At 42.4% G+C, this 15,093-nt stretch overlaps 2 protein-coding genes across 3 annotated transcripts; both read left to right on the top strand.

Annotated features, from left to right (window-relative positions):
• The first annotated feature begins 113 nt into the window (after window positions 1-113).
• Window positions 114-5,172, top strand: uros (uroporphyrinogen III synthase). 2 transcript variants are annotated; one of them, XM_080835921.1, is made up of 10 exons: window positions 114-147; window positions 879-962; window positions 1,124-1,207; window positions 1,308-1,404; window positions 1,794-1,865; window positions 2,841-2,915; window positions 3,021-3,104; window positions 3,485-3,570; window positions 3,972-4,070; window positions 4,543-5,172. In XM_080835921.1, exons 2-10 carry the CDS (start codon window positions 900-902, stop codon window positions 4,660-4,662), a joined length of 780 nt encoding a protein of 259 aa, XP_080692047.1. In that variant the 5' UTR covers window positions 114-147; window positions 879-899; the 3' UTR covers window positions 4,663-5,172. The 2 variants fall into 2 exon arrangements, with proteins under 2 accessions (XP_080692047.1, XP_080692046.1); XM_080835920.1 differs by lacking the exon at window positions 114-147 and adding an exon at window positions 355-514.
• A 493-nt stretch (window positions 5,173-5,665) lies between these two features.
• mmp21 (matrix metallopeptidase 21) lies at window positions 5,666-9,764 on the top strand (the record flags this gene model as incomplete). The annotated part of the gene is made up of 7 exons (XM_080834748.1): window positions 5,666-5,818; window positions 6,081-6,792; window positions 7,081-7,220; window positions 7,534-7,675; window positions 8,520-8,777; window positions 9,087-9,259; window positions 9,456-9,764. 7 exons carry the CDS (start codon window positions 5,666-5,668, stop codon window positions 9,762-9,764), a joined length of 1,887 nt encoding a protein of 628 aa, XP_080690874.1.
• Window positions 9,765-15,093: the final 5,329 nt, after the last annotated feature.

Here is a 15,093-nt window from a genome sequence, read left to right as displayed (position 1 = left end):
TTGCTCTTTGTCAGCCATTTTGGCTCAGGTTGGACAATCATGACCAATATAACGAGTACAGCTATTTTGAGCCCTTATGTCGGCAATTTCCTCAAAGCGCCACGGTGAAGATGGCTGCAAATCGGAATACACCATTCATACACGGGGGTGAGACGAGAGTGCTTTTATATAATAACAGGATACAATTACAGATATACCTTAAAAATATATACATGAATATCATTTTACACTGTACTGGTATATTTAGAGGACAAATTAGTTATAATTTGAGTTGTCTACATTCTGAAGACATGTAATGTTTGCCAACTGCACCTTAGATTAAGTCACTTCTACTCAACCGCTTCTTCTAGTGAACATGCGAGGAAATCGAAGAGACACGGAAATGTCCAGTATTTATTGTGTTTCCGATTAAATAATTATGTTACACTGAAAATAGAACAGAAGATCCTTTGCGGTACCAGTTCATACGGAGGCAGATGAACTAGCTCAAATGGACTGAGAGTCATGCGCACAGGTAACAAATGTGCATGCTGAAAGCAACTCATGACAACTACCATGTCCCTTTTAAAAGCAGCGATGTAAACAGCCCACTCCTGGCAAACGTTTTATCTCAGTGGTCCTAAGTAAGCATTTTAGTTCTCTTCTGTCATCTGTCGTTAAGCATTACGTTCAAGTGCAAATGCCCGGGCCTGCCTACGGTCTGTTACGGTCTGTTTTGTTATCAGAAGGACACTGTATTGGGCGTCAACTGATTAATCATGGCAGGTTTCTGACAGTCTGTTGCATGTCATTAGAGATTAAGTTGTAGTCACGGCCCAAGTCAATTCTTATTGTTAAGTTTTTGTTAACAACGTCCACGAATATTGCACTCTCCATAGCACACTGAACACACAGAAGGCATGAACGTGCTGCTTTTGAAAGAACCAAGAGAAGGTGGGAATGGACCAGATCCATATATCAAGGTACATGCCGATTCAATCGTAGCCTACTTCGTCTCAGAGCTGTGCGGATAACGAGAGGCTAAAGAGAGAAAGCTCAATTCAACTGAAGAATTCAACTGATTGTATTATGAATGTACCATCATTGAACATGTAAGTTTAGTCTTTTTTGTGATTATTTGTAGGAGCTGTCAGCTTATGGACATAAAGCCACATTGATCCCTGTACTCTCTTTCAAATTTGTGTCTTTAGACACATTATCTGAAAAGGTTTGTATGAATTGCATTGTTGTTGTTCAAATTGGTCTTGCTACCTTGATAGTATGAAAAATTATTTGACAAGCTCTTCTCACCACATTCATCTTGACAGCTTTTTCAGCCAGAGAAGTATGGAGGACTTATTTTTACTAGCCCAAGAGCAGTGGAGGCAGTGAAGATGTGTTTAGGTGTCAATAACAAGAAAGAGGGTGAGTGAGTGATAGGAAACATGTTATTATTCTGAAGTGAATGTTATTGGTCCTGACTTAGGCCTATATAATGTACTGATTATTAATCATTATAATAATTTATAGATATTAATCACTAACGATGTTTCTACACGTAAACTCAAAGAACGGTAAGAACAGGCTTGAGGTGTTGCCAATAGGATTCTCAAAATAGAAGTACTAAATGTATCCACTAGATGTCATCCTTTACCTTTGTAAGGTCTGTCAAATTGAATATAGTGGAGAAGATTTGTGCATAAACAAACAAATACAATTATTCTTCACCTTAATCTCTTCTTTGTTTTCCCATCTTCATTTTTAACATGGCCTTTTGTATTGTGGACAAAACTAACTGCCTCTTTTTTCATTAGTCTGGGAGAACTTGAAGGACAAATGGAATGCAAAAACTGTTTATGTTGTTGGGAAGGCCACTGCGTCATTAGGTAAGATCCTCTCTGAAGAACATTCACTGTTTATCCCTATTGGCATAACATTGATTTAAAACAAAATATGTCTCCTGTCACACATATTCTCAGATTCACTTTGGCAGTCTTAACGAATTTCACTTTAAATTACATGATATGATGTGTGTAAATTGTTCAGTGGGCAGGCACAAAGGTAATAAGCTTCTGTTATGTAAACCCAGCTGTGACGGTTTGACAGGAGAGGCTGGGCTATAGTGGCGTGCTACCGTCGTTCAGTGCAATTTACACCTCCCTGCTGCTTCCTTCTTCAGTGCATTAGCTAATGAGGCGCTAATTGAAGAGGCCTGATGCTGCACAGGCACCTGCACACTTGTGGAATATGTTGGTGCAATTAGCTCATGCTCAAGTGATACTGAGGGCTGGAGTTAAACAGGTCGCAGTGTGCTGTCGAAGTGTGATATCCCTGCCAGCCCCTCACCATGTTTGTTTCCTTTCATTCTCTATTGTTTGGGTACCAGCCACAATGTTCATAGAACGCCCCGGCACCTGATCACTACCTGTGGCATTTATGACTTTATGGGTGTTTTTTTTACTTGAACTGCTTCTGGCTTTTATTGTCAAATTTCTACGGCAGAAAATGTATAAATACTTCAGTCTGAGTTGACTTTGTGATGGGAACAGTGATAACTGTTAACGTGTTTTCAAATAAAGACAAGACAGATAGGATAAGCGATATTTCACTGTGGCAGTTTAAGATCTGAGGTAAAAAAAAAAACATTATAGCGGAGAGAGGACTGTGTACAATGGCAGAATAAGATTTACTGTTAGACAGTTCAGCATATTGCGTTGATTTACAGTCTGAGCCATGGCTCTTGTAGAAATGTTCAATATTCAGCCCCAAGTGTAATTACCATGTTTTGTGATGTTGTTCAGTCTGCATTGTCGGTAAATTACGAATGGTGCATCCCTTGTTTCTTTTGTTATGGTTTTCAGTGGAGGAGGTGGGTCTGTCTCCCGTGGGAGAGGACACAGGGACTGCGGATGTTCTGTCACGGCTCATTCTAGAAAGTATGAAAGCAAATAGACACCTCAACTATAGCTATCCTTGACTATAGTTTTCTCAAACTATTTCTATGTACTGCATTAACTCTTTATGTCATTTTTGTGTCACAGGGGAAGACTCCAATATAATGCCACTCTTTTTTCCATGTGGCTCCATCAAAAGGGAGGTCTTGCCAACAGCACTGAGAGAAAATGGTAACAGTTGCAAAAAAGGCTTACTCTTACAAGCTGATGTAAATGGCAATCTTCCTTTGGCATGTCTGCTTTTAAAATAATACAATAAAAGGACCTCTATGACAGCCCCTGGTGATAAAAAATATGCTTGTCCTTACTGGCTGGTCACAAATATAATTGTGTAGCATAATATACAATGTGCATACCACTCTAGCTTAGGGATTTGTGGATTCATGCAGAATAATTGAATACCCTCTGTCCTAAAAACACAGCAATATTCTGAAACTCACTATGACAAATTCCCCCGGGGCCACTTTAATTGGCAGCTCTATATGTCGAGTATAGCACTGCAAATGTGAGTGTTTTTATTCGCCTTATTTTCTGCTTTTATTCCTATGAAGGCATCCCTCTAGAGACCCTGACTGTCTATCAGACAGCACAACATCCAGACTTGGAGAAAAATCTGACCAATTATTTCACCCAGCAGGTAAACAGTCAGATATGCAGGCACACCAAAGGTCTCCTCTAAACAGAACACTCTGTTGAACACTCTTGGCTATGTCATTATTAATGGTATAATGGATTGATTAATTATTGAGAGGAGAAAAACAAGCTAATAATGTTGTTGAATAATAGAAACCACCATTGGCCACACATGGCATCTCCCTTTTAACCTGTGTTAATATTCAAATAACTGATTCTATGACAAAACATTACGATATATGAATGCAGATGAATCCTGCTATAGGACTAGAAAGCTTATGGTAGCGTATCAAAATATCTGTCTATTTGTGTACGAGTCCTCCAACTCAAAGCTTATTACGATTTTGTGTCAGGATCCGGGTATTCAAGTTGTGCCATTATGTTTGTGCACAAACGCACTCACAGGGTGTTCCTGCCAGCATCGCTGTGTTCAGTCCGTCGGGAGTGAATTTCTGCCTGGAGACGGTGCGGAGGCTCGCCGGGCCTCAGCTGAGCCACATTAAGGTACAGACCCAAACCCCACACGGAGTTAAATGCACACCGGCGGCACTCGGCTCTCTCACAGTGTGCACAGGCTCTCAGGGCGCCATGCATCAGTGTAATTGCTGAGTGTACATGCACTCTCACACCAGCGGCAGGACTCTGGCCGAGAGGCTGCCCTGGTGGCATACTGATCAACACTTACCAGTATTCCTCCAAATGAATCCTTAATGTTGTTTGTCTTTTTTACATATCAAAAGTCAAGGAATCTCCATAATTGTAATTGCAAAAGATTGAATGGGGAATCATCATATTAATCGCTCATGTCCGTAACCTATTTTATTCCATCTAACTTCCAATAATTTCAGTTGCATCTGTGCATTTTGCCTAAACAATGTCCGTGGTATTTATTCTTATTTAGTTGTCAAAATGTGTACTGGTCTTTGGTATTACCTGGTGTATTTGTTATTAACATTCATTTGTATGCCTTTGCCAGTTTGCAGCCATAGGCCCCACTACGGCGGATGCTTTGGCAGCAGAGGGACTGACTGTCAGTGGCTCTGCGGAGAAACCCACTGCTCCACACCTAGCAGCAGCCATAGCCCAGGCTCTGTAGAGACTCACACATTACCTCCCATCTCTGAGCCTGCTTTGGAAGCTCCACAAACCTCCACTTATATCCTAATATAAATACTTTTACAATCATTTGGATGACCTGTGATGGTGGACATTGAATAACTTTTACCATAGATGTATTCCTAGATGGTCACCAGCATGTCACTTTGCTATAGATGTTACATATCCTTGAATTATTCAGACAGCAATCTGACTTGTAAAAGTCTATTGTACAATATTGGCTGTAGCCTTATTTTCAGAATCAGTTCTTACCGTCACATCTTGTCCCACTGACAGCAGATTGATGTGCTTGTTGTTTGTTTGTTTGTTCAATGTGAAATGTGATGCACTAGTGATGTTGCACTACTGATGAGTTCTTGCTGTTGGATTTTATGCCTGATTAAGTCTGTCAGATTCCTAATGATGGAAAGGAAGCTGTTGAGACTGACATGAAATTGCTTTTATTTATTTTCAGAATGGTAATGAAATAAAGCACACCTTTTATCCATCAGTATTTGTCCCCTAATTTGTATCATATCAACACGATTGTTAGACGAAGCATATATGTTGTAATGTCCTACCTATTTGTTAGATTCTATTGAAATCACGCTAAAGCAACCAGCTTGGTGTTCATATTTTTTTAAAGAATATAAAGCGATATAATTATCAGGTGACAATAAAATAGTCCACTACATAGACATGGCCAATCTAACCCTTCAGTGTTTACTATTTACTATAACACTGAATGGAATTGGCTGACTCGCCTTTGACGTTGTCGGTTTTTTTTTTTAACATTGCCGTTTTTTCAGGGGGGGTGGTGAACTGAACTTTTGACAAGGAGGTGCTGGACAGGGGGGATATTAGAGTCTTCAAAGTGTGCCTGTATCTTGGAGGCGTGGATCATCCGGCCAACGTATATAATGTAAGTGGACTTTACAACTTTTCAGTGGATCTACCTTCGACACCGACTAGTTATTTTTGCAGTAGCCTACCCGCACACAACGATGCTGTCGCTTGTACAGCTGATCTCGCTCTCTAGTTTGACAATCTTCGGTGCAGTGTTTTCGGAGAAACTCTTCCACTATCGTGATCATTCTGATGTAGTGATACCCCCTTCACATCAAGCAGAACTAATAACGGATAAGGATACAGCAGAGGTGACATGTTCTCTTTTATGTTAGGCCGCACTTCCCTTTTTGTTTGTTGTTTGTTTGTATGTCTTGCTTGTGTATGGATTTGGTCAGTGCCTTCAGTACCTCATGCGTTGACTGCATTATCTTATATAATTCGAATGAACATATGCTGATGTACTCATAGATGAGTCTATTTAAATGTAAATTTGTGTGATTCATGTAGTCATTTCATATAGTAATCACTCTTTTTCACGCAAAGTTTACCTTTCAATGTTAATATTTCCAGGTTTTTCTTTCCAAATATGGCTTCATAACCCCTGTAAACTGGGAAGAAACTCAACGGGATGAGGAGGAATTATCAGAAGGCTTCACCAGCGGAGACACTATGTCTCTCATTCAAGAAGGAGACTCCTTAACATGGTCAGGTAACCCCAAAGACCCCACTGAGAACGCACAGCTCATTACAGCTCTCAAGGAGTTCCAGAGGGTGATAGGCTTGCCTGTGACAGGTCTGTTTGATGACGCCACCAAAGCGGCCATGAACAAGCCACGTTGTGGGGTTCCAGACAAAGAGGCAGACTCCAACACTACTGCGGAGCACAATACAACCACAACAGATGGGGAGGGCAGCCAGTTGGGTAATAGTACCGAAACTGACAAAGAACAAGTCAAGGATCCAGAACAGAAATCTGCTGTTACCAGACTGGACCACACTCCCAGTGAAAGGCTCTCTCGTAAGAAGCGGCATCTGGCCTCCTTGCTGGGTCAAACCAGAAGAAGAAGGGAGGAGGGAGAGATGGGATATATGGCCTTCTCTAAGACGGTGCTCAGGTGGAGGCTGATTGGGGAAGGCTACAGCAGCCAGCTGTCCATTGACGATCAGAGGTACATCTTCAGACTGGCCTTCAGGATGTGGAGTGAGGTCTCTCCTCTGGAGTTTGTGGAGGACTCACGATCCCCGCTGGAGGACATTGACATCAGACTGGGCTTTGGAACAGGTGTGACGAATAACATTGGCTTATTGGTACATCATCATGTTTAATATACACTCAATGTGTGGCGTAAAAAAACTAAAATCATTTGTTTTGTTTTATTAATCCTGTTAATGCAATGTATGGGCTAGATCCCTGAGCTCCGTCTTTACATTTTGTGTTTTCATTGTGAGGTCTTCTTGTCTCCAACCCTTCTATCCAGATAATAAGTGATTTAATCCAATCAGTGTAGGCCACTTCTGCCCTCTAATGAATCAATTGTGTTTAATACAGTCCTTTATATTCTCTCCACAGGACGACACTTAGGCTGCACTCAGAGATTCGATGGCGCGGGCCGTGAGTTTGCTCATGCGTGGTTCCTTGGAGACATACACTTTGACGACGATGAACATTTCACCGCCCCTAATACTGGGGATGGGATCAGCCTGCTGAAAGTGAGTTCAACATGGAGTGCACGACACATGTGCCAAAAGCCAGTCTCTCATTGAGCAACTCAACTATAAAGGGCAGAAGGTTTATTTTTGGTTTCACTTGTCTTGCTCGTTAGAAAAAGTGCATTTACAATGTGTCATTATGTGAGAGCTATAGAATGACCAGATGAGTAAACAACATCATAGAACAGTCCTGCAGTCTGACTGTCCTGGCTTACACAGATGTAGCATACTACGTGTGGTTGTTGCATACTGGTGTACTCTATCTGAAGATTGATTTGGTCAGCTGTTAAGCATTTGGAGTGTCCTTCCTCAGGTGGCGGTGCATGAGATCGGCCATGTGTTGGGTTTACCACACCTCTACAGGACTGGGTCCATCATGCAGCCCAGCTATCTCCCACAGGAGTCCACCTTTGAACTCGACTGGCAAGACAGGAAAGCCATTCAGCACCTTTACGGTACAGTATGTCCCTCACTTAATGCTCTAAAAACATCCATCAGAAGCCTTAAATATAAATAATTATAATAATAATATTAATCCTTTTATTAAAAATAACTTCAACTGTTAATTCTATATTACACCAACTTTAATTACACAATTGAAAGGGGAAACAAATCCTTATATATTTATCTCAATGTGACCCCTCATGTCGAGATGTAGTTTAAAGTCAAACTTGGTTAAAGCTCAATCATCCACTTGGAGTCGTACATATGTAAGAGATAAATCAAATTCAGATATCCTAATCATTCCATCAGTTCTCATCAAATGACATTCTGCCAGATCACCGCATTCATATGGGAATCAGGCTTTAGCACTCAAACTACTATTTAAATTATCTCTCCAGATGAGAATTCATTAAAGATAATAATCACCCTGCCATAAAATCAAGTAAAAAAATGATCCAGCACACTCTTAGCCATAAAAATGTCAACATATAATTTGTTGTACAATTAAACATCGCTGCCATTAATTTAAACGTGAATGCAATCACTTTTGAGCAGCACGCTATGCAGCAACAATGCAGCCTGCTGGGCCTCTGCTCCTGTGTAGAATAATAAAGACCAGCCTTTCAGATTATGGAGCCCTTCAAACATTCAAGTAGCTGGAAATTACTGCTTTGGACGGGACCCAACTACCAAAATATATTTTCATAGTCTGCGCTCCCCATGTGAATTTCAGCGATAAAGCAGTCATACAGAGCATGATTGTGCCTTTTTTAAATAATAATCATTTTCTTTACAGTAAAGAACCACCCTTATTTATGGTTCTAAAGAAGCTACCATACCCTTTCAATCCTATAGGCAGCTGTAATGGCCGCTTCAGCGCCGTGTTTGATTGGATCAGGAAGGAGAGGACCCCCTATGGGGAGATGAGGGTCCGCTTCAACACGTACTTCATGCGAGATGGCTTGTACTGGCTGTACGAGAACAGGCAGAACCGCACGCGCTACGGTGACCCTGTAGCTGTGGAGGTGGGATGGCATGGCATACCGGCCAATGGCGTGGACGCACACGTTCATGTGTGGACGCGTGGAAACGATGCCATCTATTTTTTCAAAGGTATGGAAAAGATGATAACCCATCCCCTAAAGACCAGTTTCCAAGTGCATAAAATATGTGCCCAGGAATGACCATTGGCAATGTTAGAATGGTGAGGCGTATTGGAATGAACAGAATGGCTCAGAATGTAATAAGGCTGATGTTTCTCAGAGGGGTGTTTGTCTGCCACAGAGTGACCTTGAACACCCCAGCAGGCTTTTCAGCGCCTCTGTTCTCCACAGCAGTCCTGTCAGTGCATAGTGGCACTGAATATCTAAAAAGGTGTGCTGCTCTTGTGCAAATCTTCAGCATATTTGTTATGCTCGGCAGGTTCTCAGTTCTGGAAATATGACACTGAGAATGACCAGGTATTCACAGAGGATGAGGAGGGGCGGCACTACCCCAGGCCAATCTCAGAGGGCTTTCCTGGGGTACCCAGCCCCATCGACACAGCCTTCTACGACAGGAGAGACTCTCGCATCTATTTCTTTAGGGGCGCATCAGTAAGTGCATGCATCTTTTCACTTCTGTACTTGTGTAAAACACAACATATTATGATAATTGACAATATGTATGAGCAATATTTCTCTCTTGAAATAGCTTTATTACGTTATTATGCAGTTTTTCATTCTTTTAAAATTCTATTCAGTGAGGACAACCAAGAAATACAACCTTTTTTGAAATATATTTATTTTGTAGGTGTATGCCTTTGATGTCAAAGCTAACCGCTTGGCAAAAGGGTTCCCAAAGAAAATCACAAAGGTGTTCCCTGCAGTGTTGCCTGGTGACCACCCTGTTGCTAACCTGGATGTAGCCTACTTCTCCTACACACACAATGCCATCTTCCTGCTGAAGGACACCATTTACTGGAGGGTTGTTAGCAGCAGGGATCGCTGGAGGAGACCCTACTTACCTCACAATGGCCTTCTGCCTCACAGGGAAGTTGACGAGCAGTGGTTTGACATCTGCAGCGTCCACAGTACCGCACTGAGGGTGGCTCGCCGGTGAACATTGCTGTCAAAGCTACGTGCTGTCGTTTAGGACTAGTTGGCGCATTGGCACTTGCTTTTTGGCATCCATTTAAAATGAACTCATTACGATGACAAGAAAACAGTAGTGCAAATTCATATATGAGGGGACAAGATTTCTTCAATACAAGAACGAACACAGGACCTCTAGATCCTACACCCCTGGCGGTTTATCCTGCAACACCATCTTCATGTTCAGTATTTAAACACACTGTAAATGTTTTTATAGGCTCTGAAAACATAAATACATACAAGGACATGTGTATACTGTATTAGAGGACAAAAACAGAAATGTTGGCTATCTTATAATTTATTAAATAATATTTTATTTTCGGTCCGTTTGTGGTGTATCTTATCTTACAGACTGTGTGAATAGAAGATAAATGAACACGGTGTTCTGGGTGGTGACTCCCCTTGATAGCACCATTTGTTTTGCAGATGACCTTTTCTTAAAAGCAGTGTTTTGTCAGTTGTAAATCTCTACTGCACTATCTGTCTAGCCTTCATACTGCCCTCAGTGGAGCACCAGATCAACAACAGTGGCGTTCACTGACACAACACAACACAACACAACACATCACATACCGCTCGGTCTCTCTTCCAAATACCCTAAGTGGTCAAATATGTGGAAATGGCTGAAAGCTTTCTGGTAACTGCTTACTATACACCAGCCTGGTTATTTTTTGCTGCTTTCAGCGGTATTTCTCTTTTGTTCTCAGTAAGAACAGGAGACTCTGGTTGGTAAACAGATGGTGAGGTGATTAAAACTGTTAAATTCTGAATCATTCTTTTTGAGAATGTAATTATGGTTACTGATATTTAACATTCAGTTATGAAAATAAAACCCACTAATGTAAACAGAACTTGTCACAAAAAATGTTTGTAAGACTAAAGGGAGCCACCTTGCATATGTATTTGTTACCTGTTCTGAAATCAAGGGTGATCACACAGTATGCTATTGTGAAAGGTTATTTGTCCTCCACTGGTCCTCTGTCAATACTGAAAGCCTTGTTTAAACATGCTTTCATCCCTCAACCAACGCCACTGTAATTCCCAAATGTCATCTGACATTTCTCATGTCTTAGTTTTTTTCATTCTTTCTCCCTCTCACTCTGTCTTTTTTTCTTTCTTTCATTCTCCCGTATTCTTCTCTTTTCCTTCTCCCCTTTCCCTCCCTCCTCCTCTCACCCCTTCTCTCAGAGCTCTGAGCTGATGCATGTAAATGAAATGGCCTTTGGGCGTGAGTTAAGAGCTTCTCTGGGCACAGCACAGACACAGCAGTAATCATTTGGATCTGTGACTGAAGGAGTAGCACAGCCCAGGGATGAAATGATTTGCTGATTAAGAGACTGAAGTAATCAGTGCTAATTTATTCATGGCGCTCCCAAAGCCTAGTCCTTGATGGGCAGAAAAAACGATACTATTAAGTCAAAAAAGGTCTCACTGTTTTCAAAAAAAGATCATAGTGACACACTTACATTAATACACATACTAGACCTATTCAGTTGTACTATTAAGATATTAGGTTACATCACACTTGGAAATTATAGTACAGAGAGGGGTATGTAATTTTAAGCAAACTTTATTTATATTACTCATTAATAGGAGGGGGGTGTATGTTCAAAAATATGTATTAAAATTAACTGGGAAATAATATATTGTAAATGTCCATTATGTTGACACACCAGTCTGCAGCAGTGGTAATTTAGCACTTTCCCAGTGTTAATATCATTGTCTCAGGGTCTGAGTTAAAGTTACACTTTGGATAGTGTAAATATTTAGCTCTTTAATAGTGTTAGGTTTATGGTTTATGATGCACCTTAGGTTCACGCACTGTTCTCTTTCATTTCAAGTTCTCCCAGCTTATGGAGTTATTTTTTTTTCTTCCTCACTGTCTGTCCTTGAAGATAGGATTGTGGAGTCCAGAGTAGTTTCTTAATCGTACCTGGGCTGTCAGCATTGTAAAACCCTTTTGTATTGGATGTTTTTACAGCATGTGCTACTCCGGGAAGAAGGGAGAGGTCTAAAAGCACTCTGGACATCCAGGTGGACAGCAGTTGGCAGTGGTTCAGTGACCATGACCCGTCCCCTGAAGATACCTCTTCCAACATTCTGATCATCACCACCTCACTGTTAATGTAAAACAGAAGCTTAAAGCTTTGGAGGTTTGCTTACTGCATCTGACGTTCACTCAACAGTTCTTTCAATAAGGCCTGGAGGTGGAGGTAGAAAGTTTATTGTACTGCCATTTACTCCAAATCTCTGTATATTTTATGACAGAATCTATTTCAGAGAGTCCTGCAAATTATGAAAGTGAAAGGCTTAAAAACAGATGAGTAACACTCTCCCTGACACCCATCCCATCGCTACATCAGCCGGGCTGGTGTAAAATAACAGATATCGATTCATAAATCAATACATTTTGCGAGCAGCTCCTTCTCATTCAGCTCATTTAAAGAGATTAAGCTCCTGCTGGGCTTCAAATAACCATCCCAAAGCTTAAGGCAGACCAGACGCTTTATTAATAAATGGAAGTAAAAATCAATTACAAGCAGAATTACAAAATGGCAAAGTGAAGCACTGGCAGACAAAGGATGTGGTTGGAAAATTGCAACAAGCACACTACACATACATTAGACACACTCTCTCTCGCTCATATTATAATCAGCATGATAATCAATTCTCTTATTAATCTTCGCTCTTGAAAATGATATTTGTTTTCTAAATCTAATAGACCTAGTTGCCTGGTGATATCCATGGAGTTTTCTCGAATGTCCCAAATGATTTCTTGCTACGTGTGTGAGTAGAGGTTGGGCTTGTCCAACCATTAGCTCCCACTCTCTCACTTCTCTGGAGAACAACACACAGACACTCAATACTCACCACAAGGACCTATTACAAATACATATTTGTCAGCTCAATGTGAACATTATTATATATACTGTATACATTGAGTCCAGAATACATTTCTGGTTGAGTGCATGCAGAAGCTCCTCTTGTGTAAGGTGCCCATTGAGCTGTCGTGATAGAGCATTGTTTACACCTGACCTCACACAGTCCGGCGGCTGTGAGCGGCGATCCATTCTTCTCAGTCCCATTATGGATCACCTGCTGTCGGGACGCAAACAGAGGAGCGCCGTCCGTTTGCACTCTTGCTCACAAACATGAATCTCCACGCTTGCCACACGGCTCACTGGCTCATGCCACTGCACAAACAGGGCGCCCTGAAACCGCCACCGACAGCCCACAGAGTGGGAGCGGGATGGATGAGATCAGTCACTCTGATGGGGCCTCTGTCACGGGCACCCAGAGAGAGACGAATGGCTCCCCCAGCAGAGCACCGCCATCCACACAGGCATCCACACAGGGCATCCACACAGGAGGTATTTCATCAGGGCTCCAGAGACAGGGCTGTTAAATACAAAATGAATACAAATGTTCTTTTAGAGGGCTAAAGAGATTCTTGTTTTTACGTGTTTCGACCTGCAGAAACTTGTCTTCCTCATGTGAGCTCTACAGCTGGGAGCTGGAAATGAATATATCAGACATTTATTCATGAGTCTTTATTCATGAGACCCTCTTTCAGGGCTGAGAAGGAGACAGAAAGAAGAGGAAGCCGTGGAGAAGAGATGGGTGTGATGGCCTGCATTGGAACGCCATACTCTGAACCACCCTCTATAGGAAGAAGGTTCGCCCAGACTGCCTTTTAACGTAATTGCGTTTGCTGTTGTTATCTCCCTGCCAACGCAAACAACTGCCCAACCCCCCCCCCCCCCCCCCCCCTGCAGCAAGAGGCCCTTACCCATCTTCCTCATCTTATTACCCATCTCCTGTCGCTCCACTGCTACTCCCACATTAGATCAGTAGTTGGATGGTCAAGGTCTTGTTGAAATGGTCTATTTTCACAGCCAGACAGAGGCATTAAAGTGTGCACTCCTCCAGGTCTCCAATGTGTTTACAGCCGAATGACTGAACAGCCTACGGAAGCCCTCTAGCAGTGCTCCACACACACACAACTTCTATTAGAATTCTGGAGAGGTGTCGGAGATGGAGAAGCTCTCAGCGCGCTGCAGAGAAAGTTACAAGGTGAGCATGCGATAACACAGATTTGGAAATCAGTCGCTCAGTGCTGCCTGCTGTTTCACTCACTGAAGTACTGCTGGACCGGAGCTGCTGACAACCTGTGCCGCAGTCTCTCTGAACACTGGCTCCAGACCTGTCAGTCTTGGTTAGGTTTGAAAATATTGCTCCGTCTCACTGCTGCCAGAGCAGTCAAACACAACATGTCAGCCTTAGACTATATCTCATGCATGTCTGAGGCCATTATACATACATGTGTTTCTGATAAATCCTGCTTGTCATGCCGGCTTTGTTTTGTACAAACGCTTTTGGGATGAGACGTCGTTACTCCCGATGCATACACAATAACCCATGCATACACACCTGCTTTATTCTGTCACGTTGAAATGAAAAATTCCCCCTTCACACACTCATAGAGGCTTGTTCTCTTATCCAACACCCACCACACACACATACACACACACACACACACACACACACACACACACACACATAAACACACACACATACACACACTAACACACACACACACACACACACACACACACACACACACACACACATACACACACACACACACACACCCACCCACACACACACACACACACACACACACACACACACACATACACACAAATGGAAACAATCGCATCGCTCCTCTGGTATTGATCAGTTGCCATGGAGAGGAGTCGTGGAGACGGAATGCTCTCCTCTCCCTGCATCCTGTGCTTGATCTCCTTGGTTGCGTTGCCACTGCTGACAGTCCGCTTCCATTCCTTGCTAGCATCCCCTCCAGCCCCCCTCCTCTTTCCCTCCCTCAGACCCACTCCACCCCCCTCCCTCCGAGACATGGACGTCCTTCACGGCCCCCTTCAGAAATTCAATTCCATTTATTATGCCCTTGTCTTGTCATCCAGGGGGCTTAATGCAGTTATGCTGTTCTTCATGGTCAGTGATGGCCATGTGGGCTGCCAGAAAGGTCGATGCACGCTGGTTCATATTTCAACCTCGCAGACCTCCAGTCATAACGCGTTGTCCTACATTGTTAAATTAATAATGGCCACCCAAGGAGCCAAGTAGTACATCACATGCCTTCAGCTTCTTCCAGAAAACAACGGGGCTTGGAGAAGCACTCACTGTACTCTACATTACTGCATCCATCTGTGCCATAGATCATTGTCAAAATGCAGACGCTCAGTGGAAGAACTGGACAAATGATCGGATTGCAT

This window comes from Sprattus sprattus (assembly GCF_963457725.1).
Source record: "Sprattus sprattus genome assembly, chromosome: 3".
Classification (NCBI taxonomy): Eukaryota; Metazoa; Chordata; class Actinopteri; order Clupeiformes; family Clupeidae; genus Sprattus; species Sprattus sprattus.
Note: the sequence above shows the minus strand (reverse complement) of the source record. Positions and strands in the feature narration are given on the sequence as shown.

What these genes read in the sequence shown, in the direction of transcription:
- uros (XM_080835921.1), top strand. Translation starts at nt 900, where the DNA reads ATGAACGTGCTGCTTTTGAAAGAACCAAGAGAAGGTGGGAATGGACCA. An exon ending in GACCAGATCCATATATCAAG is followed by an intron (nt 963 to 1,123) that starts GTACATGCCGAT and finishes GATTATTTGTAG; the next exon opens with GAGCTGTCAGCTTATGGACA. An exon ending in AACAGCACTGAGAGAAAATG is followed by an intron (nt 3,105 to 3,484) that starts GTAACAGTTGCA and finishes ATTCCTATGAAG; the next exon opens with GCATCCCTCTAGAGACCCTG.